Here is a 23,595-nt window from a genome sequence, read left to right as displayed (position 1 = left end):
ATTTGTTGCTTGTAAAACCTGTTTTTTGTAAACGACAGCCACAAAACTGGTACATCATCTCTGCAAAAGCAAAGGTGTAGCTCCCTTTCAACTGGTGACACAAAAGGAAGACACATTTTATAGTAGAGTGTGAATATGTTATGTTAAAATATATCCAGACCACTAGAGAAAGCTACCACGCCGTATAGCCAACTGTGGAAAATGGTACATATCTGTGTGTGAACGTGACAGCATGAGTCAGTTGACGCAGGCAGTAGGTAAAACGACAAACACGAGCAGGTTTGGATCCTGTAGTAGCAGATCCGGGTCAAAAAAAGCAGACCCATGCAGGACTAAGTTGAGCCTTTCATACTCCAAACATTTATATGGTCAAGATCAAAAGGCTATTTTTATAAAAATGCACAGTAAAACTACACACCAAATACAAAGCCAAGGTTTAAAAACAAGATTTGTTCAACAATGTTTTATTTTCTGCAAACTGCATCAAAACAAAAAAGATAAAGTACCAAGTTTTATTTCTCAACAGTACTCTTTCCAAAGTCTATTCAAATTCTAGATGAGTACACAACATTTCCTTGAATACTTTTCAGTAATGTACATAGAAAAGTATACATTTTTACAATGCTAGTTACATGTTATACTTCAACCATGCTTTCTTAAATGATACAGCAAAAAAAACAAACAAAAGAAAAACACACTTAAATCAGGTTGTTTTGCAACACTTAGAAAATGCTGTGCTACTTAAGCATGTCTAGAATTAAGAAATACCAATACTAAAGTGAACCATAACAAAGAACATTTTAGTACTCCACAACAAACAAAAAAACAATTTGAATAAAGGACAGTTTTTAAATGGATAGTTACATATACCTTTTTAACCCCCCCCCCCCCCAACAGACTCCAATAACTAAGAGACAAAGGCACAAGGGACACAGACTGTAGTTAACTTTTAAAACAACAATATAAACATATAGTAGGGTGTTATTCCATCGTGCTATATGTATGGGTGTAGAGGATATGCAAAACAGTTACATTAATTCTGCCTTTTCTATTACAAACAATTCAGGATCTTCAGTGCAGTCCATTCTCATGTCGGTAATTTCCAGGGGGGTCTCAGGTGAACTGTCCTCTTCAACTTTTAAGGGTAATTTAGCCACAAGGCCGATCAACTCCTGCTGATCTCTAGCCAATGCAGGATTCTCTACAAAGAATATGTAGAAACTGTTGAGAGAAGTGTCAGATGACAACTGTAGAGACTACATTTAAGGACCAGTGAAACAATTACCCACTCCACCCATAAACCTTCAGCTTGTGTAATGTTAAACCAGATTTTTCACTGAAGTGCATAATTAGATCTAGGTTAATATTCAAATTTTATTTGGCTAATTAGAAGTCCAGATGAGAAAGGGTCAGGTTAAATGATCATTTAGAGATATCTAAAATATTTGAAGACATTTAAATAAGGGCTGTTAACTTACTTTAATACATAAATAAATCATGTGTTAAAATAAAAAAAATTAAAAAAAAATTAAAAAACCCTCTGTCTTGACCCTCAACATACCGCAATTCATTCCCTGCAGCATTATTTTAATATCAAGTCATGAAACGCATTAAGTTCAGACAGTTCATTAGCTAGAAAAGACTTACTTGTCTGTTAGTTCCAGTAAGTATCACAGAATGGATCTGTGTTATCACCTCTGTGCTGTAAATACACCTTCACTTCTCAAAAGACACTTTCTAGCAGTTCTACTACAAGCAGCAACAGAACAAATGAAACACGTCCGTTTATTTCACGTCCCATTTATTATCTCTGCAAGCCTGTAAATCGAGCTACATCACGTCAGTACGATACAGGGTGTCTCACTTCAAAGTAGCCCTGTAAGTTTGTTAGGATGCTGGCATTCAGTCTATGTTCACTTTGGAAGTGATATTTATAATAGTTTGTCATAAGGATTCCTGTACATGTCTGTGTCTGCTCCATCATGCATTTATAAGTTGTTATACTTGCGTGCTACTTAAGGGAGCTACTTTCAGCGTGACACCCAGCATAAATGCTGCTGTTGCAACGTGAAGTTACCAACTTAATTACTTCAAAATTATCAAAATTAAAAATAAATAAAATTGGTTTACAATTGAGGACCATATAACCGTTACTCAGCAAATGCTCTTTTCTATTCCTATATTTAAAATTACAAAATGATTTAAATACCCTTTTAAAAGGAAACAAGCAATTTAATTTGAAATTGCAGGAAGGTGAGTAATAAAACTGGCTGAGCAGCTGGTTCAAACAATTTAACAGTAAATGCTGGAGTTTTTCTGTATAAATAAATATAAAAACAGAGGGGCCAACAAAATAAATCCAGAAATAACAGGGTTTCTGAAAGAGGTGGATGCAGTAATTGTATGAAATATGCTATTAAAACCGAGACTTTAAAAAAAAAAAAAAAAAACTTTCAGATATCTTTAAAAAACCATTAGATTTTAAGACTTTGGTATCCAAAATGCATTTCAGATATCTTTAATAAATCACTTGGTAAAAGGCACCTGCCAAATAAATATTTTTAAATCGTCCGATTGCTGAAATGCAGATGGCGCAGGCACACTCAAGTGTCATCATAACCTACACACATATCCACAGTCCTACAGCCATTATAAACTTAATTATTACAATTAACAATCCAGCTATATTTGTTTTCTGATCATGACCAGCCACTACTTTAGTCCAGTCAACTTCATTGAACAGAGGGACAAGGGTGATGAAAAGAATATCATTGTGACAGCTTGTGATGTCACTGTTTTGAATGGACTTTGCAGTTCAATGGAATTAAGAGTTGTTTGAGGTAAGATTATTATTATTAATTATTTAAAAGCAGGAGAATACAGCACAGAAAAAACGTAGTGGCATGGCTGATGAAACCCTATTCATGACAGACTAAAGAAAGTTGCACTCCGATTGGGTGAAAGAACACAGTGCTTTACTTTAGTAAATCAGCCTACTAGTAGTTTCAAATATATCACATATTTGTGGTTATTTCAGACATTGCATTCAACTACGTGTGGATGTACCACGGTCAAGATGATATTAACACCACAGAACAGCGTTTTAACCTTTCGTAACAACGTCCCCCCAAGGATCAGCTGAGCTTACTCATCGACCCCCTGCCACAGAAAATAACACTGCAGATTAACAAATGCCTTTTATCAATTATTAAAACTACATTTAATTCCACTAGTAATTGTTGCAGAAATAAAAATAAATAAACCCGTCACTGGTATAATCATCATGTAGATACATACATCAAATGTTCACTATTATGGAATATTGCAAACATAGCTTCTCTGCTTGTGCAATGCTGTGGATAGCAGTAGAGGTATGCAAACTGGTTCCTTTGAAATCAAGTACCCGGTTGCTGCTTTGGAACAGACGAACTGGATACAGGAATCCAGTTGCAGAGAGTATCATTATGTTTTTAGTAAAACTGATTATTAAAACATTAATCTGTCAAATACATTTGATAACTATAATTGGCATGTTTACACTTAGAAAAAAAAAGGTCTGTAAAATATTTATTAATTACAGCAATAACTGGGGTTTTAATTTCTTTTTAATTTATATGTATTTCTCTGGAGAATAATTCAGTCTCACGTTCACATTAAGTGATGAAAACTGTTTGGGTCAAATGAACCTTCTGTACCTCGAGGGGATCATTTACAAGACAACCCCATGCCGAACCCGGCACGATTTCAGCTATCTAAAATCAAAAGCCGAAATACGATCCCTCGTGTTTGCACATACCGTGTGGTTAAAGTTTTAATTGTAAGCTTTGTGAAATCTGCAATTAACTAGGTTAATATACAAGCACACAATGGCCTTCTCCGTTGTAATAAAACTGCTACTGTGCAAATTGGAGATTACCGATTATTCTGTTAACTTTAATTATGAAGGGCAATTTCATAGCTTGCACAATATTGCCGGAATTTCTGCTCACACATTGACATACGGATATGTTTTTCTGAAGAGTTTTGGAACCAGAATCTAAATACCTGGTTCGGAAGAGATTCCAATAGAGAAAAATAAACTGTAAAATTCAGGATGTGTACCATAACATGGCAACAGGTATAAACGGAATTGCTTCTCCATTCCGATTGGACCATATTACATTTGCATGACAAATCAGATAGCACAAATGGCAGTGAGGTTGCTGCGTAGCAATAAACGTTTCTGACTTGATGTGTACACGATCCTATAGTGCACAAGTCAGTGAGTACATCACTGGCACAATGTGTGTAAGTAGTTAATCAACACTGAAATAAACTTTCCTTAATTTTAAAGAAAACATAACAGCCCCTTTTTAGCTAAAACGCACCCCAACCCCACCCCTTGGCTTCAGAATGCCCCTTGAGAAACACTGCCATAGAAGGTTCTCATTTCTATCTGTCAAAACTATAAACCAAAATTGTCATGGTTAAAATTAAAGTGCAGTGGAACTCTGACCCAAATATAGGTGATGATGAATCCTTGTCTCGCATTATGAGCCACCACGACATCAAACTATGCAGTAAATATTTCAAGTACATTGTGTTAATACATACATAAAACATTAAATTACAGTAAGTTACTGTAATTCACATTATTCATAGGGGTTCTGAATTCACTGTTTTAAGGGCTGTAGCATATTAAATGTTACTAATCTGCCAGTTAATTTAGTCATGTTTGAGTTATCTGAACAAAATCAACACATCAGCAACTTATTGTAGCCACTAAGCAGAAGTACAACTCAAATTTTAAGCAGAACCTAGTTTGTGTGTAGTGAAAAAATAAATCCACAAAAAAAAGTTAACCCAAGAGTAGAGTAAAATAAAAACAAAATCCTGAAATCAGAAACCCGAATTATTCAGTCCTGTTATGAACAGTAATCCAGGTATCTTCAAAACTAATAATTATTTACTAGGACATATAGAGATAGATATCTAGGTATAGATGTATATAAAAAGATAAAATCCTACCATGTGTTTCTGCAACATAGCTGTCGTCTTCTAGCAACCGATTAACCTGTAGGGGAGGAAGTTACACAGGTCGCTGACAAAAGTACTGGCACCCTACACTTAAGATCATGCAAGAAAACATGTTAAAATACAGGAACATTAGCCACTAAATATGACAAAACACCAAAATAAACAACTTCTGGTAGTTTAACAAAATATATATATATATATATATATTATATAAGTAAGACCAAAGAATTACAGATACAACAGTTTGGAGGTTAATCTGAGCAGTTAAAGAAATTCCAATATTAAACAGTACTTTAATTAAAGTATTAAACAATACTTAATAGAAAGATTGTGAAGCCTCAGGCATAATACTGAACACAAACAAAACATTCTGCACAGTACAATAACGTAGGCAGGTATCTTCCATCATAGGAACAAATGAAAGCATATGGCCAAGTCAACTCGAACTCAAAGATTTCCAAAGATAAAAAGGTTCTGGAATAGCTTTCGCAAAAATCACCAGATTAATCCAGTAGAAGTGCTTTAGACCAATCTGAAAAAAGCTGTAGCCAAGCGTTGGTGTGTGTCCAGTGCTTAGAAATATGCGAGTCAAAATTCAACAAGGTGTGTTAAATATCATAAACATCTGAAAATCATAATTAAAAAAAACTCTAAACACTAAAAGCAGGGGTGCCAATACTAGTCATTATTTAATACTTTAAATAAATTAAGTTTGTTTGATAGATTTATTAATTACTAGAATTTGTGTATTTTACTAGTTAAGTTTACTAAATTATCCTTAAATCAGTTACCTTGAATTATAGTATAATAAAACACAGGGTGCCAAAACTTTTGTCTGAGATGGTAGCCAAATGCTCACAGATTATTAAATGAATCAAAGGTTTAGTGGATGCTACTATACCTAAAAATACAGCTACAGAATTAGCATGCAGGTGCATCCCCACCCTTCCCTCCCTAATAGATCAAAGAATTTCAGTACCGGTTCATCCTCAAAATGGGGCTCTTTTGAAAATGCTTCAAATCCAGGGGTTGATGCACATTCTTTTTCCACATCCAATGCAGGCACACCTATATTAAACATACATAAATACAAAATTAAATGTTAACTTATAAACAAAGGACTTGTCACATCTGATCATACTTCCTGTGTTGTGGCTACCACAGATACATTACAGTTTATAGCTACGAGATCACTAAATTACACTTAGACATTTCTAAAGAAATTTATTTGAATACATTTTAAAACTTATTTTTTACATTCGAAATTAGGTAATCTTAGGGTATATTTCATCAGAGTGAAAACGTTATTCCAAGTGAATCTTCAGATTCTCAGCTGAAAGCTTTAATAACGGTACTTTCAGTGGATATTTGTCCCGATTACACAAGCCGAAAGTCATCTAATGTCAGCGAGACCTCAAACAGGTAGAATGTTCAGAGTGGAAGGGTTAAAAGGATTGGTTTCTAAACTTCATTACCCAGAAGAATGGCAAAGATGTTTACTATATTGTTTTCCTATAAGGCCATTGGATAAAGAGAAATTATTTTATTTTATGGACTTTGTCCTGTCAGTCTCAAAGCGCAAGGTTGAAAAAAATAAGTCAATCAAAAGCTTACAAGCCTACAGTCAACGACCGATTTAGCAGCTTTAAAAAAAAAAAAAAATAGCTAAACGGTTGCATATAAAACAGTTATTAGGTTTCTGTAATTTTATTGTGTTAAATATTCTTCTTGGAGCTGGTGGTCAAACTTTACTGTGATCCTACTGTAGACAAAGGGCAAAGTAATAGTATTGTTGCATATACATGTTAGTGTGTGTGTGTGTGACATAGGGTTTGTGAATTAAAAGGTTTATGTGCATTTGTGTACTCTGTTTGTGCTTTGAGGTTTAGAGTTGCGCTTTTTTTTATTTATTAATTTGTATGTGCGAGACTTCGGCAGTTCAATTTTCAGGACCTTGCGCGGCTCACTAGAAAAAAGTGCTTGTCCAACAGGCAAAGTTACACAAACGCATAATATTAATAAAATAAACACATTCTTAAAACAGTGATCTAGTGATGTGCCCTTACAGAATAAGCTAGTACAATTCACAGTCAACATGGACCTACAGTGAATTAAACTGAGAACTATCGCGGGCGCACCGTGCACATCAGCAAATACCCACCTAGTTTTTCAATTTCACACAAAATATTTACTCAGACATGGAGGGAATGTGGATCATTACCACAGACATGCTGTGGAATAAATGGGTGAGTTTCATGAATTACCCCACAGCCACTTATATCTCACACATCTTGCATTAAAGTCAGCATGGTTCAATTTTGTATAGAATGTTTAAAATGAGCCAACATGTAAACATACCTAGCTGGACTGCACCAGTTGAAGAACTGCATTTTGCAGCTGCACCTGGGACCTGAACAGCCATCTGTTTAAAAACAAATGTTAGATACATTTACATACACGGATATCCAAATGACCCATGTAGAATAGTATAAAAACAAAACTGATGTACGTACAATTTCATCAAAACTGGAAAAGTTCACCATTAGCAATATACTTCCTCAGTAACACTTGTAGGACTACTGATTTTCCATGATCACGGCACTCTGGGAACGGAATTTCTCTCTACTCGCAACTCCAGGTTTCTAGGTTTTTTTTTTCTGCACTACACCCAGCCAAGGGGAGTTAATTCATCATGCGACTTCACTCATGTGTCTCTGCTGAAACTCAACATGGCAGCTGCACCAAAGAAAATAAATAATAAAATTCAATGTTTAAGTAAAAGACAGATCTAAATTCTGATCTACAGGAGGATGACGGGATATTATTCAAGTTTCACTATCAGTTGACTAATCATGTACGAGTCAATACCATTAAAAAGATCAGGGTTGTGCAATTCATATCACCCGACACCCAGGACAACAAAGATTTGTGTGAGGGACAAGTTTTGCAGTTACACTTTGCCCGTCGGACAAGTACTTTTTCTATATTTTTCCTATGTTCATTCTGTTGCTAGCAAAACAATCTGGGTATATTTCTAGAGAGCCATGCATGTTTCTGAAAAATGAATTACGGAAGTCCAGCATCTACTGTACAAAAACATTTTTTAAAGTGTTTGCATCCCACCCCTACTTCCGATTGGCTAGCTGTTGAACAAGCTGATCTGTTGGTTACAAGAATCCAGAAATGGCTGCCAAGGGAGCCTGGCAACGCACACAGTCTAATCTTCTAAACTTAAGGTATTTAAGTTTTTTGTAATTTAGCAAAGTTATACTGCTTTTTTAATACATGAACCTGACATTTAAATGCAGCAATCTAGTAAAAGTTACCAAAAAAACAAAACACCACACAACACAGGTCGCCAAGGTATTAGCGGATTACAAAATTGTGGCGTGTAATACAATTACTTCAGAGTCTACTTTGTGGTCACGCGTGTACTTGTTGGGATATTTAAGAAAAAAAGTTTGCTGCTTAGAAGCATCAAGACAAACTCCCCGGCAAAAAAAATGTATTTTCTCTTTCTAGTTTAGTGTTCCTAACCTAGTTTGCTATTTACCGTATCTTAGATTTAAACACTATTAAAAAACATGCTGTAAATCATGACAATGAGTTTATGTAGCAATTCATTTAATGTGTTTATTTTTCAATAAGAGTAATGAGGGGAAAGACTGTTGCCATCTGCAAAAAATAAAAAAGCCATCAGGACACGAAACCAGGATCACCTTGCTGAAGCACATCCAGTTAGTCATCATCAGGCAAGATGCTGTACAAGGAGAAATAGCTGTAAAATGTTGTACAGTTTGTTTGTTTTTTTTTTAAAAAAGGAAAATTTCCTTAATGTTATACGTTATACATTTGTTGAGGTGGGGTCACAGGCAACCCTGTGTAGCTTGAAGAATTTAGTGAACCAGTCAAGCCAAGAGGCTAGATCCACCCGTTAAATCACAGATTGATTGTGTTCACTGTAAAAAAAAAAAAAAAAAAAAAAATCCTACAAGTTATTCTTCTTTGTGTGTGTGACAGGGAGGGGGCAAGTAAATTTAGAAGGACAAGTAGATTTTTCTAGCATTTCTTCCCTTGGACAACGAGTTTTTTTAAAAAACTGCACATCCCTGAAAGATCATATTGCTAGTCAAACCCAAGAAAGCAAATAAGACACCAAACAAACAGTAATTAAGACGCTACCATAATGAAAAACAGTATCTGACCGAGTTTTGTACTAAAGCTGGGTCAGCTGTTGCAGGGAAAACAAAGTAACCGACCACTTTAAGGTGAAAGTAGGATGCATAGAAATAATTAGGACTCATTTTGGAAGTGTACTGCTGAGAAAAAAAAAAAAACATTGTGAATTAAATTTAATGCACTGCAGCTTACTCAATTGCAATAAAAAATAAACACAAACACTCACTAAAACTTAATTCTGATTGTGCCAATGAAAATATCTAAAATGTACTGAAATGTGCATGCTGTGGTGTTAATATAGAAATAGTAGCACTAACTATGCAATTTAAACATGTTTGTACTGAAAAATAAATCATAAGAGCAGGCTGTGTTACATTCTCTCAGATCAGCACGTCACTACCACTGAGCATGGGAGCTGCAGCATGCCGTTTCCCCATATTACAGGTGGACACAACTAAAAGGTGAGGTCACCAATTCCACACAAATTAACCAGTCCTGTGAGGCAGAGGCCTTGATGCTCAAAGTCTATTTGTCTTGTTGATCTTACCTTGCTGTGAGCAGTGCTGAAAGAAAGCTCTTTCACTGCACTAATGGAGTATGTTATCAGAAACTTTCAGGTCTAGCACATGCTTAAACCAACCAAAATTGTGCCAGAATGCACTACTGTAATCCTTTTTTCAAAAACTTCCGCTGGGAAACTTCCCTCCCGTACAGTCCCCCCTCGGTGCTATGCGTCCGAGATAGTAGAGGAGACCCATCTTAGATGTGCCACATACTTTAAAACCAGTTGAAAACCCTGCATTCTTCTATGCTGAAAAATTTAAACCAAAAAGGTACAGCGCTCAAGGTGGGACTTTCCCCAAAGTAATTACGTTTATTGTTTAGTTTATATTCTTTGCATGCTACCTGCCTTTAAAAGCTATAATTAGCAATGCTATTCCATGGCCGTTTATTTAAATGATATTAACAGGACAAAGAAACAAGCTCAAAGCCATTTTCTAGCTATACATTCTTTAAAAGGAAATTGATCACTTTATTGTGTGGATGTAGTTACTACACTACACACCGTTTGTTTCATAAAAACATTTGGTCTGAAGACACCTCTTGTTAAATCTTGCAAGTAAGCAGAATTAGCAAAGAAACAATTGGGAGGATTAATTCTGCGTTTGCATTAAAAGGGGTGCTATTTAAAAATTACAAAAATCGTAGTACACAGCAGGGAGCCTATTTTAGAGCAACAAGTCAGTCAACACACCTTTATCAGTTTTTCATATTTTATTCTAGTTATTGTAATGCCAGTAAAAACACTAAACTTAATTTGTGAAGTACTGTAAAATACGACTAAACTCAGATGTCAATGCTGGACTTCTCAAACGGTTTAATTTGCATTATTGTAATGCCAGCAACAAGATAAAACGGGTATTTTCAAATCACCTTCATTTGTAGACTGATCTAGTGTTGGAAGACTAAATAATACTCAACAGTGCTGGGCATTTTTTCTGAACTGTTGAAATGTAATTACTGGGTTATTACTGGCATTAAAATAAGCAGAAAACCCCAAGTGACGTTTATAAGCATTAACAGGTTTAAAGTTTCTTCAGGTTCTTTTGTTGCTGTAATAGTAACTAGAGTGACTGACAATCTCGGCTTTAATAAAAATAATTGTGGCAATATTTATTAAATTTACTTTAACTAGAAGCATTATACACTTCTGTTCAAATCCCGTGTATAATTATTAATAAGTTGATAAAAAGTGGAATTGGTTGTTGAAAAACACAATCTGCCCATTCAAGATTGGAAAATCTGTAGCCCTATACTTATATCTGTATCAGCAGGTTATATATCCATTTCATAACCAGTTCATGAAGACAGAGGTAATCCAGAGAAGGTAATGCTTTTACAAAACATTCTGATTTATTGGCAAATTAGGCAGCACTGCATACCAACCTGAGCGGGATGATTTATACTCCTGGGTGGTGCAGTTTTCAAAATGTTCTGTGAGGCCACTATATCTTCAGCATTAGATTCCAATAGCAATACCTACAAATAACAGGTTCCACAAATTGAGTCATACTTCAAACTATTAAAAAAAAAAAAACACCTCTACAAATTGTAAATAAAATTTATTTGGACTTAAATAAAATGGAGAAGTGATGTCCGATTAGTACACGTCAAAAATTAGTGTTTTTTTCTGTTCTTTTTGTATGCTTTGGTAAATACAAGGAGATATACATCTACACTTAACTTTCACAAGTAACTTTACAGTTGTTTTTCCACACTAAGGGCAGTCTGCAGTTTTGAGTTACCTTTCATAGACCTATACAGGTCTAGAGTGTTGAGTATTAAAAGGCAGTCCCACATGTTTCACCCAATAATTTCCACTGTAAAAGTGGCATAGAACTCAAACACTGGTTTTCACTTACCTTTGTCGTCTCATCATAGACCTTCAGAATCTGAGCCTTGCACCAAGTTTTGTAGACGTAGGACCACACAACACAATCAGATCCAACACCAAGCTCGTCTCCAGTCTCAAGTTTCAATCCAATAAAATCTAGAAAGATACTTTTGTTATAAATCACCCTAGGTAAACTGATCCAATGCCAATATTAGGACATATATATCCCTATAGTCCAACATTTTTTTTTTGCATTGCTTTCCATACAGTTGCATTCACTTTGGTAACAATGCTACACATAGCTGAAGCACAGAGGAACATTAGCAGACGTAAAGAATACGATCAAAGATTACCAAGGCCAAAGGGTACCTAGCTATCTGATAAATATGCGGTTAACTATGGCCACATGAAAAATAAATACCTTTTTATTCGCTTAATTCAGGTGTACTTGCACTTTGCCACAACAGTAAAATTAACCAATCAAGAATTCAAGTAGTTATGCAAAAAGGGTGCCCCGTACTGTGGATATTATTTTGACTTTACATGAACATTCAGATTAAATAATTAAAATCAAGCCAACCCACCTGGTTCACATTCTTGAGGTTTACTTTGTTGGTTTTGCAAACTTTTGATCTCTGTGTTCATAACAAAAATATCCACCACCTCCTCCTTCTCCTCTTTGGCTGCTGTATCTGAACCCACTAGTTGTCCGAGAACATCCTCGTGAATATCATTACCTTCTACTTGATCGTAAGAAACTAAAGGCTCAAGGTTTCCCTCCGCTATGCAGCATTGTTGATCTACGTCATTCAGGCTACACCAAGAATGTTCTGCAAGAGACAGATTTAGAATGTTGCAGGCTGTACTAGTTTCCCTGACATTTGTATCACTTCCTTGAATATCTTCATGGTGCTGGAAAACATGGTCATATTCAGGATGACTAACCACCGTATAATTTATTTCAACTGTGTTTGTGCCCATATAGTTCTCTTCTTGTGTAGAAGTTTCTCTTCCATTGGAAGAAAGTATATTAACACTTGGTTCATCAATACTCGATTCCAAATACTCACACTCTTCAAACAGAACATTTTTTTGGGCTTCGGTTTCTTCCCTTGGACAAGTTTTTTCTCCGCTAGAAGAATTGTTAACATTTTCTTCAAAGAACACTCTCTCAACATCCTGGACATCATGGATTGATTTTTCATCACTTAATTTTATTGAGAGTTTGTTTACATCAGTTACATCTTGAAAGGTGTCTGTGCTTGAAGAAACAGTCACACTTTGTTTATCTGTTTGAAGCTCTTTGGTAGCACTCTGTACTGTTGACACAACTTCACACTTTTCCATTGTAAAGGTTTTCAGAACATCGTCTAGGGGCTGACAAACATTGCTTCCAGTTTCATGTACAGAAGGCAAATGAGAAAAATCACTTCCTACAACTGTACATTCTTCATGCATGCCCGTCTGCACCTTTCCAGCGTCGCTAAAAAGTTCTGCATTTTTTTGTACAGTTGACAAAGAATTCTCTTTAGATGGAAGGGATTTTTGAGCAGAGGCTTGAAGACCATGGTCAACAGCGTCATATGTTGTTCTAACTACGTCTCCACTAGTTTCATCCACTGTAAAGCTTTCCGTTTTGGAAGGAAGATTAATACTTTGTTCTGTGCCAATCTTAAGTTTTTCAGCATTACTCAATAGTTCTGTGACCCTTCTCTGCAATTGAGACTTTTCTTCAGGTGGACACCCTTCATTTGCAACCAGCATGTCTGCAATAGGTTGCTGCTGTTCATGCTCAGTATTTACATGCTCATTTCTTTCTGCAGTGTGCATTTTCCAGTAATTTCTCATGACGTCATTTACCACTGCTTCATTACTCTCTACTTTGACATGAAATAGATGAACTCCATGGTTATGCTCGTCACACTTCAAAACTGAAACTTTTAAAAGTTTGTCTGAAAGAAGTTCGTAAAACTTGTCTGCAGCACCAACATCCCAGAAGCCAGCAGAGAGATCAAACCCTTCCAAAATGCACAAAAATGCTTGCCTGGGTATTTTTAAAAATTCAGCAGGCAGCAACTTAACTAATTCTTGGTTTACATCAACTTCATTACCATAGTCCACAAATATTATTGAGAGAACATCACCATTTATTCTTTTTATTTCTGCTCTATACCAGTGTTCATCTTCTGTAAACAGAGCAAGGCATGGGTTTCCTGGACATAGAGAACCAACACAGACACCGGTCTCTTCTGGCGCGTTTCCAGCTGCATCCGCTATTTCATCAATTCTTTGAAGCACATCTGAATTTGCAGACTGACACCAGAAATATTCTGGACCCACCACAGAAGAAGCATAGGCCTCCAATGTCTGTCCAGGTGATATCTCGTATGTGCAATATTGCAATGCATGTTTTTCCATTTCAGGGTCTTTCTGTAGACACTGTTTTGCAAGACCCCTACTGGCTGCAAAACCACTCCTAACTAAATAGTCAGCAACAATGTTCTGTTGGTCAAGTAGATTAACCTCCCACAACAGTCCAGACTGCTTCATGAATTCGCATGTTAATTTTTTGATTCCTTCATTTTCACCAGTTGCCTTTTTGAATTGCATCACAGAATCTTGCCCCCACTCACCATCAGTATTGGCACTTTCCACACCAGTGAGCAAACAATGAATGCTTAGCCTTGGGATCTTTATGAATTCTTGGGGTAGTGGACGAACCTTTGTGGCATCAATTGTAGCTGTATTTCCAAAGTCTAAAAATTCTACATTCAGCGTGCCATCTTCAAGTTTGTTTTTTAAAACAGCACGGTACCAGGAACCATCATCTGGAAACTCTGCACACACTAAATCATCTGGCTGTAAACTGTCGGCATCAAGGTTTGTAGCAACCATTTGATCAGCATTTAGTTTTTCCACAACAGAATATATTTCACCTTCTTCTTGTACCAACTGGACAAAAAAACTAGATGGGCAATTTGAATGTGAAACATACACTTCCTTTACTTCACCAGGTGCTATGCATTTTGGGGGGAGGTCTCCAAGATTAGGTAAAGAGAGCACCCCTGTTTTCACTTTTCCCACACCACTTTCTTTTAAACTGCAAACTTCCCAGTCATGTGTAGGTGCAGGTCCACCTGAAGGACTTTTATCCATCTGTTTAGATGGAGCAACTTTCTTACTGTGTTCAAATTTGGGAGAGGAAATCTGCTGCTTTTTTGCAATTCCTGAATCGCCACGAAATGGTTTAGTTTCTCTTGTTTGGGAAGACAATCTTGCTTTATATTCATCCCTGCTCTTAAAAGTTGGTGTAGTTTCTTTCCTCATTGGAGTTGGTTCTTGTGCCTTCTTAAATGTTGTTTCCACTCCTTCAAAGGAAGCAAGTTCTGCTTTGATATTTGCATTGATCTGGGTATTCTCATTATACAATTCAACAATCAGCTTTCCATCTGACTCTTTTGCTACTACTAGAGCTTTCAAGGTCTTGCCAAAGACTGCATTTTCAAACCATTCATTTACTTTTCTAGGTACATCGGCTGGGACATCAGATAAGCAACACATAACAGCTTGGACAGGCACAGACATAATGTCACTAGCTTCAATCGGAATAGGAAGCAAATCTGATTTTTCCACCATCTGTGTGTCTCCATAATCCACAAAAAACACCTGGATTGTCGGTTGTACAGATTTAATTTGCCCTCTGTACCAATGCCCATCACTATATTTTGCAAAGCACACTGTGCCAAATGTTTTGGGGCAGTCTATGCGCTGTAGCTCTTTGCACAGATAGTTAACTTTTTCTGCCAGTTTATGAACTATGTCTGCATTTCTTCCTAACTGGCAATAGAAGTTTCCCACATTTTTTATATGTGTTACAAAAATCTCTTCTTCTCCACCCGTTTTTATATTGTGCGTTGAATAGTAGTAGGTGTCGAGATGAAATGGAGGCTGTGGGGCTTTTTTTAGAGGTGCACGCTGAGCAAATCCCTTCTGAACAAGTAAGCTGCAAATACTTTGAAACGGTGTTTCTAGGTCGACCACATTGAAGACAACTTTGTTTGAGTCATACATAACTGCATAAATAGTGCACTTCAATGCCAGACGGGCTGCAGCAGCATTATCGACAAACTCTTGAAACTGAGATACTGCTCTTTCATTCCAGTGTAAAGGATCCTGTGCAACAGGCTGAATCAAGTTGTACAGGCTACACCTAAAAGCCTGACCTTTCAACCGAAGAAATGCTGGATTTATGGCACGCAAGTCCTTCAAGGATACCTTCTCTGTATTGCCAAAATCTATATGTAAAACATCAACTTCCAGGGAGGAGGGAATATTCCTGATAATTAATGCTCTGTACCACCTTCCATCTTGAGCATACCGAGCAATGCAGGCTACTTCACCAGGCTTGTAAGGGTCTGGGCAAGTCGTATAATACTCTTGAATTTCCTCCATAAGCGATTCAAGATTTCCTGCACTTTCAGACAATTGGCACCAGAAGTCATTTGGACTTTCAATATATGACACATTCACTTCTACTGCACTTCCTATTGGAAACAAAGTCTCTTTGAAGAAAGACCTTGTTTCACAGCCACTTGCAGGAATGCTGCTTGACACAGGAGGGCCTCTGGCAAGTTTACTGGGGTCTGTTCTAGTATGTAAATTAACCGATTTCTCACTTTGAGTTGGCATTACGAGGCAAGGCGGTGCAACTCTTGTAAATTTGGCTACCGATTTCTCACTTTCTTCATACTCTGCATATCCAGCACTACACATCAGCTTATTTACACATTTTTCTCCATCAACAGATCTATCCATTAATTCAATTGTATACCCGTCTTGATGTTTTGCAGATACGTGAATCATAAGTACCTTGTCAGCAACGCTATTTATGAAGTAAGCAATTGCATTTTTACTCCATTTTCCTCCTATGGGTTGGATACCTGAAAGACGACATTTCATTGCTAGAGCAGGCAACTCTTGATATTTGGAATGAAGAATTTTCAAATCATACTGGTCAACAATTTCTGTATTTCCATAATCTACAAAATAGACCTTAATCTGTTGCCCATGCAATTCACGGATGATGGCCCTGTAATACAAGCCATCTTTGGCTTTAGCAATACAATACAGTCCTGTTTTAGGGGTTCTGACAGTGCCTTCCAGTTGAGTTGCCTTGGTATAAACCTCTCGAATGCTACACATCATTTGGTCAAACTTAATTGCATAGTCCTGCGTCCGAATCCAAAATTCCGAAGGGTCAGTCACAAACTCAACAACTGCATCATAGAAACAGCCTAGTCCAAGGGTTTCTGTCTTAATGTACATATTTGCCACTGAAGTGCTGTGCACTGCAGAAGCCAGATTATCACTTTGACCTAATGCTTGAGGTTGCCGACCAAATGTTTCTCTGGTAATCTGACCTTGAAGAGGATTCTCCTTTGTTTCTGAGAAGCACTGCTCTCTCATGCCAAACACGCTATTTATGTTTACACTTTCATCGCCATAGAGAGTAACATAGTAAACACCCTCTGAGTAACTGTGATACTCAAACTTGGCATTTACAACTCTGTGTAGAATAAGAGATTTCAGATGCTCTATCTGGGCAGCTGGCCATCCAACTCCATGATCCGATATGCCAAGCAAGGAACACAAATAAGTGATAACAGGCATTCTGAAGTATTCAGCAGCCAAATTTCTGATGCTACCAATAGGAATTAATTCTTTCTTCCCATAATCTACATGCAACACTTCAACATTCTTGCTGGACAAGACCTGCTGCACAATAGATCTGTACCACCTGCCATCTTTTCCTCTAGCTGCACACGGAGATCCCAGAACTTCAGGTCTAGTCTTCTCAAAGCCAGATCTTCCTTCATAAAACTGACTCATATGCTCTGTTAATTTCTTCAGTTCTTGAGAAAAAACTCTCAGCTGGCAAAAGAATCTTAAAGGACTAAGGAATTCTGTGACAACTACCGCCTCTGTAACTTCAGTTTGCAGCTGCGGATAAAAATAATCTTGACTGATTCCAATGTCATTCTCATGAACATCTCCAGTCTCCACAACTTCACATCTGACGGACGGGGAAAGCTTCTGAGATTCTTGATCGGATAAAGCAGCAGTCATTGACTGCATTGATCTTTCAACAAAGAACTTAAAAGTTTTACTAGACAACCTTTTAGCAAATCCCATTTCAAACATCTGTTTGGATACACAGGGCACATCAAGGAGGAAAGTCCTGTGTGGCATTAACACATCCTGAACGCTGCCTTCAAATGTTCTACCACCGAGACACTTCATAAACTCTAAAGCCATAGGGGACCATTTATTCTCTGTGGAAAGTGGCACCACATTAGCAAGAACACAGAATTCCACTTCAGGAGGAAGGTGAAAAAAGTAATTCCGCCCATGAGCTAAATTATAAGCACAGACATTCAGGGTTCGTCCTTCATCAATGAGAAAAACATGATAATCCCTTCCTTTACGAACAAGAATCCTTGCTCTGTACCACGTTTCAATTATCTGCACCAGACACAAGTCCCCAGGACTTCCTTCTGCATCACCAAACCTTGTCTTTGGGAAAGTTTGAATTTCTCTTCTTAAACGCTGGTATTCTACTTTTCTCTCCTGATCAAATTGGCCCCATAGCTCCACTAGAACAGAATATGGATGTAGATTGATCCTTGTAAAATTAACAGTGACACTGGAACCTGGTGTCGGCAGTCCAGGAGTTGAACACATTTTGAATAAACTCCAGAGTTAAAGACTTCCATTAAAAGGTTTAAGATCTATAAAACAAATGTCCACATACTGCACAACCTGTGGTGGGGGAAAAAAAAAAATTAGTCTGTATCCTCCCCTCCAAAAAATAAAATTATATTCCTTAAACACAATTACCTTAAATTAACTTAATACAAGAGTGATATCAATAGAAAGCTTCATATGTGAATTTGGAATAAATACAATTGCCTTGGAGGAAGAACATTAAAAACAAAAAGAACCTAATGCAAATTATTATTATGCAAAAAATGTGCAATTGAAATTATTTTTTTTGAAGCAATAGACAAAATCATGCATTTTCCATTAGATTCAGTCACTGAAGACTTCAAATATTTACTAATTAGTTTTGACCCCAAAGAATTCGGTAAACCAACAGCTTGACACCTTCCATGACGACAAAGCGATTTTAAATTTTTACTATCAACAAGAATGTAAAAGTCAATACGTTGTGTGCCGTTTGGGCTAACAATTTTGTTTAGGACTGAAAATCCACCATTTTATCCATAGATATGGGAGTTTTTTTTTTTTTTTTTTATTCAGTTTGTCCATCAGTGAGCCACTATGTTTATTAGAACTAACTAATAAACACTGACATGTCAAGTTCTGAAAAATGCATGAGCTTCTCCGAGTAGGCTATTAAATAAGTGACGTCATATTTAATATAAACCACTCTACTAAACAATGCTTGCTAACAAAGGCGATTGTCATTAAATGAAACAAATACTAAAATATCAGCAAGAACGTGGCACTAACTTATCACTGCCTTCCTATTAAATTTACCAAACCAAAGTAACAGTAGCTATTACCTATCGTATCGGTCAAGAGAAACTTAGTAAGCACACAACAATGTAGACAATCAAAAAGTCTATATTTACTACTATATAACCAAGTATAAGATTATGCTACAGGTATTTATTTTAAAACTATTGTAAAGAAGCTGTGTCTCCACGAGCTGATCGTGTTGTAGAGATTTTGGTTTTATGCATTAAATTAATATAATTTTATCCCCTTCCCCCCCCCCAATAATAATAAAAAAAATGTCCTAGATGGCGCTTAACTTTTCTTCTTTCCTTTGGGTTCGTTGCTGTTAACATGCTGTCGAAAAAAATAATTAATTTGTAGACACATTCACATCATTAATTTTTGCACTCTGCTGAGAGATATGTGGGCAGGCACTGCGTGTCTTAAAACTCGATTGGCTATTGCTAGGTTACACTTTGCTTCTCAACTCAGGAATTGTTTCCTTTTTTTGAAACTGTACCCCATCTGTTGGGAGGTTTCAGCTAAAGTACCCTTTACAATTCTCACCTAATGGTGCCACAGTTGCAAAAAAAGGCCAAATAACCTGGTTAACGCTTTCTATTGGGAAAAGTCATTATAAATACAAAATAGTCTGCACTGTGTTTATTATGTTACCATTTACTTCCCACCTCAGCATAATTGTGTGCAGTTTAAAATGGTTTACAACATCAAAAGCATTAACCTCAAGATCAAACTATAATTACTAACTAAAAATTGTATAACTGTCACTTTGACTCGTGTTTTGCTTTGTTTTTCTATTGCAAATAGGAAATGTATCAAACGCATATTCAGCCAGCCGCTATTGCTGTTAATAAAATGCAGCCATGATAAACAAAAACCGTCAAAGTATGATGATCATGTATGTTTAGCAGAGCATTTATACAACTAAAAAACACAGAAACACTGCTTCACTGATACTTCAAGTTGAAAACAGCAAAGACCACGAGCAGCACAGAGTGCTCTCCAGGCACAGTCGCCGGACACCTGCTTCACCTATTAGAGTGGAAATACACGCAATTAAAATGCCGTCTAAACTGATAAAAGATGAAGCAGGGTATTCAGCTGCAGTGGTCACATCCTTACCCCCTATCGTTCCAGACTGTCCAGAAAATGTTGGTTTTTCTTCACAGTAATTTGAAATAAAAAAGCAGCATTATTTTGCTGAGTCTGTGTGAGCTAGAGTGAACACTTCTTCCAGTTAGGTTGTGCCTGCTAGAACTGTAGTACCTGTGTGTTGTACTTGTCTTAAACTTTAAAATTAAGTTTTTTTTTTTTGTTAAATGATGGGTGTGGCATATTTCACGGTTACCTATATATCTATACAATTTAATTAAATTAACTAACTTCACCAAGTTATAGGAAAATAAATTTCACCTCTGGTTTCTGTGATGTCATAAATTACAAGACCAAAGGGAGAGTAATTTATAAACTGTTACAGAAACCAGAGATGGAATTCCTTTCCTGTAACTCACTGAAGAGGCCCATCTATTTTTTATAATCGTGACTTCTGATTTAAAAAATTGTGGAACACTACGCTAATATTAATTCTCCAATTCGTCAAGTTAATTAAACACACACCTTTTTTTTTTTAAACTTTTTTTTTATATATATATAACGTATTCTCATTTTGTTGATTGTTGATCATTAATGAACATTTAAGTACTGTGGGTGTTGACAAGTGATTGAAAACAAGACATTGTATTAGAATTGAAAGTGATGGTCTCGAGCAGTTGAATGGGTCAAAGTTCAAGTATATTTTCCTCTAGAGTTATTAAGTCTGTAAGTTCTTGCGTGCTAAAAAAAAAACGACACAGTCTGCTGCCATGTTTGTATCCTACTTTAAATTGCTTTACGATTTATTAGCTGCAACTATTGTCTTTTTTTACACAAATAATCTTACTTGATTTGAAAAAACGTCATGAACAATACAAGCAACTTCTTACACTGCTTGGTTTGATTAAATTGAGTAGTACACAACAAAATATGAAAGCTGAACATTAATATTTCAACAAGAACGACAATGGTAACAGAAAGTACCGATTTGAGGAGAAACCTCAAAATAGAGCGAGGTAATCAGTGGTGTACCACAAGAATCAGTATTGGGTCCTCTGCTATTCCTAATCTACATTAGTGACAGACTCTGGTATAGTAAGAAAACTTGTTAAATTTGCCGATGACACAAATTTCTCACTTTTCAGAACTGGGCAGACACATGGCAATGACATTTAATAGAGAAAAGTGTAAGGTACTGCACACAGGAAACTAAATGTGCATTATAAATACCATATGGGAGATACAGAAATTGAAGAAGGAATCTATGAAAAAGACCTAGGAGTTTATGTTGACTCAAATGTCTTCATCTAGACAGACAATGTGGGGAAGCTATAAAAAAGGCCAACAAAGATGCTTGAATATATTGCGTAAAAGTGTTGAAATCAAGGTATTAATGGGAAGTAATGTTAAAACTGTACAATGCATTAGTAAGCATATTGCGTTCAGTTCTGGTCACCTCGCTACAAAAAGGATATTGCCGCTTTAGAAAGAGTGCAAAGAAGAGCGACCAGAATTATTTTCCAGGTTTAAAAGGCATGTCATATGCAGGCAGGCTGAAAGAAGCGAATCTATTCAGTCTTGAACAAAGACTACGTGGCAACCTGATTCAGGCATTCAAAATTCTAAAAGGTATTGACTGTCAACTCAAGGGACTTTTTCAACCTGAAAAAGAGAAACAAGGGCCAGGGGTCACAAATGGAGATTAGACAACAAGGTAATCGGAGGAGAAAATAGGAGGCACTTTATTTTATTTATTTATTTTTTTTTTTACACAGAGAATTGCCAGGGTCTGGAACCAACTCCCCAGTAATGTTGTTGAAGCTGGCACCCTGGGATAATTCAAGAAGCCGCTTGATGAGATTCTGGGATCAATAAGCTACTAACAACCAAACCAGCAAGATGGGCCAAATGGCCTCCTCTCATTTGTAAACTATGTTCTTAATGATTTTGGATTATATATTAATATGTAGTCCAAGGGCAGCCTTTATTTTTTGTGTTTTACTTTTCCATAACAAAACTCAATCATATTTCTAAATGGACGTCAGATTTTACTCACTGATCAGTTTACACGGATAGATTTTTTAGTTGCGGATAAAGTTACATTATTATTAATTTAAATAAAGTAATAGTATTTGATCAAAAGTAAACTCCATCATTACAACTACAGTTGTACACACAGAAATTGCACATACTGTGGCGCTGCAAATGAATTCTAGCTTAGTAAATGCATTGAGAATTTACAGTACCGTATGTATGCAAAGCACAGTAGGTTTTAGGTTATATTAAGAAACTGACGCGCTGTTGCAAGAAGTGGACAGTTTGCACACGCTGGAAAATTAGAAGAGAGGTGTACAGCATAATAAATCTATTGAATGTAGGGTATACAGCATAGTAAGAATTTGCAACTTCGCTAAATCTAAAAAACACTTGCCAATTCATGCCTCAGTCTACTGCAGACCGCACCGAGCCGTGTTAGTCGCTACTGCGTATGCGCAAATGTTCTACGTTTCTGAAAAATGTAATCCGATTTCATGTACACAGTTGAATTTATCAGAAGTGTAATTGGATTATCTATGGCAAGTCATGTAAACACGTTAGCGTCGCTTTGAGAAAGCCAATTTTCTGACTCAGTTTTCCTCGAATACATTCGTGTTCTGAAAACTTGATCTCAATTAAACGTACTACTGACTGACAACTTTGACATGTTAGTTCGTTCTCCTTCCCTTTCAAGCTGAAAATTGAAATCTTCAGTGTATTTACTTTGTACATTAGTTTTTCAAATGTTTCATTTTGATAATGTTAACTCGCGAGGTTGCAAAAACTCCGTCTTTCTGTCTTAATATAATGGTAAAATAATAAACTATCCTTACACAAAAAACAATAATAATGTATCAATTATCTGACATTTTTCTAAAAATAATAATTTTGCTAAGTTCATTTCAGTTGAAAAAATGAGTATTATGCAGTCTGAAAAAAAAGGCCTAGCAAAAAACAAACAGTACGCATGGTTAATTATAGAGTTTCAATTACAAAAAACAATGTGGCAAATAGACAACCAGCAATTGATAAAAAGTAGAACATGTCACAAACACGTAATCGTGATATTAATAATAATTAAAAAAAAAAAACACTTACTTATACCCTTTCGTATTTCAGGCACACCAGCGTTGATTTTTCCTCTAGTACACGATGTCAGAGTCAATTGAAGTTGGAGGGAAAACAGTTTGTTTGTTCATTCAGACAGGATTAATCAACAATTACTAAACACATTGCATAATGTTCAGTTTAATTTGGGTGAAATATTTATGACCTTCAGTAGTCTCAAACGGATGTTTGACTAAACGTTTATTTATCAATGTTTTGAAAGTTTC

The 23,595-nt window shown here is 36.3% G+C and overlaps 1 protein-coding gene across 2 annotated transcripts; it reads right to left on the bottom strand.

The window, feature by feature from the left end:
• Nucleotides 1–892: 892 nt before the first annotated feature.
• On the bottom strand, nt 893–18,399 carry LOC121315533 (tudor domain-containing 6-like). 2 transcript variants are annotated; one of them, XM_041249703.1, is made up of 7 exons: nt 12,175–18,399; nt 11,619–11,746; nt 11,143–11,235; nt 7,375–7,438; nt 5,996–6,084; nt 5,008–5,053; nt 893–1,201 (listed from the first exon to the last, which is right to left on the bottom strand). In XM_041249703.1, the coding sequence occupies exons 1-7, from the start codon at nt 18,329–18,331 to the stop codon at nt 1,029–1,031; spliced, it is 6,750 nt and encodes a 2,249-aa protein (XP_041105637.1). In that variant the 5' UTR covers nt 18,332–18,399; the 3' UTR covers nt 893–1,028. The 2 variants fall into 2 exon arrangements, with proteins under 2 accessions (XP_041105637.1, XP_041105638.1); XM_041249704.1 differs by having other exon boundaries at nt 1,109–1,221.
• Between the last annotated feature and the right edge of the window lie 5,196 nt (nt 18,400–23,595).

This window comes from Polyodon spathula, chromosome 5, assembly GCF_017654505.1.
Source record: "Polyodon spathula isolate WHYD16114869_AA chromosome 5, ASM1765450v1, whole genome shotgun sequence".
Lineage (NCBI taxonomy): Eukaryota > Metazoa > Chordata > Actinopteri > Acipenseriformes > Polyodontidae > Polyodon > Polyodon spathula.
This window is presented reverse-complemented; position numbering and strand designations above follow the sequence as displayed.

What these genes read in the sequence shown, in the direction of transcription:
- LOC121315533 (XM_041249703.1), bottom strand. Translation starts at nt 18,331, where the DNA reads ATGTGTTCAACTCCTGGACTGCCGACACCAGGTTCCAGTGTCACTGTT. An exon ending in GTATAAATCATCCCGCTCAG is followed by an intron (nt 7,439 to 11,142) that starts GTTGGTATGCAG and finishes GTTTTTAAACAG; the next exon opens with ATGGCTGTTCAGGTCCCAGG. An exon ending in AACTGGTGCAGTCCAGCTAG is followed by an intron (nt 6,085 to 7,374) that starts GTATGTTTACAT and finishes TGTTTAATATAG; the next exon opens with GTGTGCCTGCATTGGATGTG.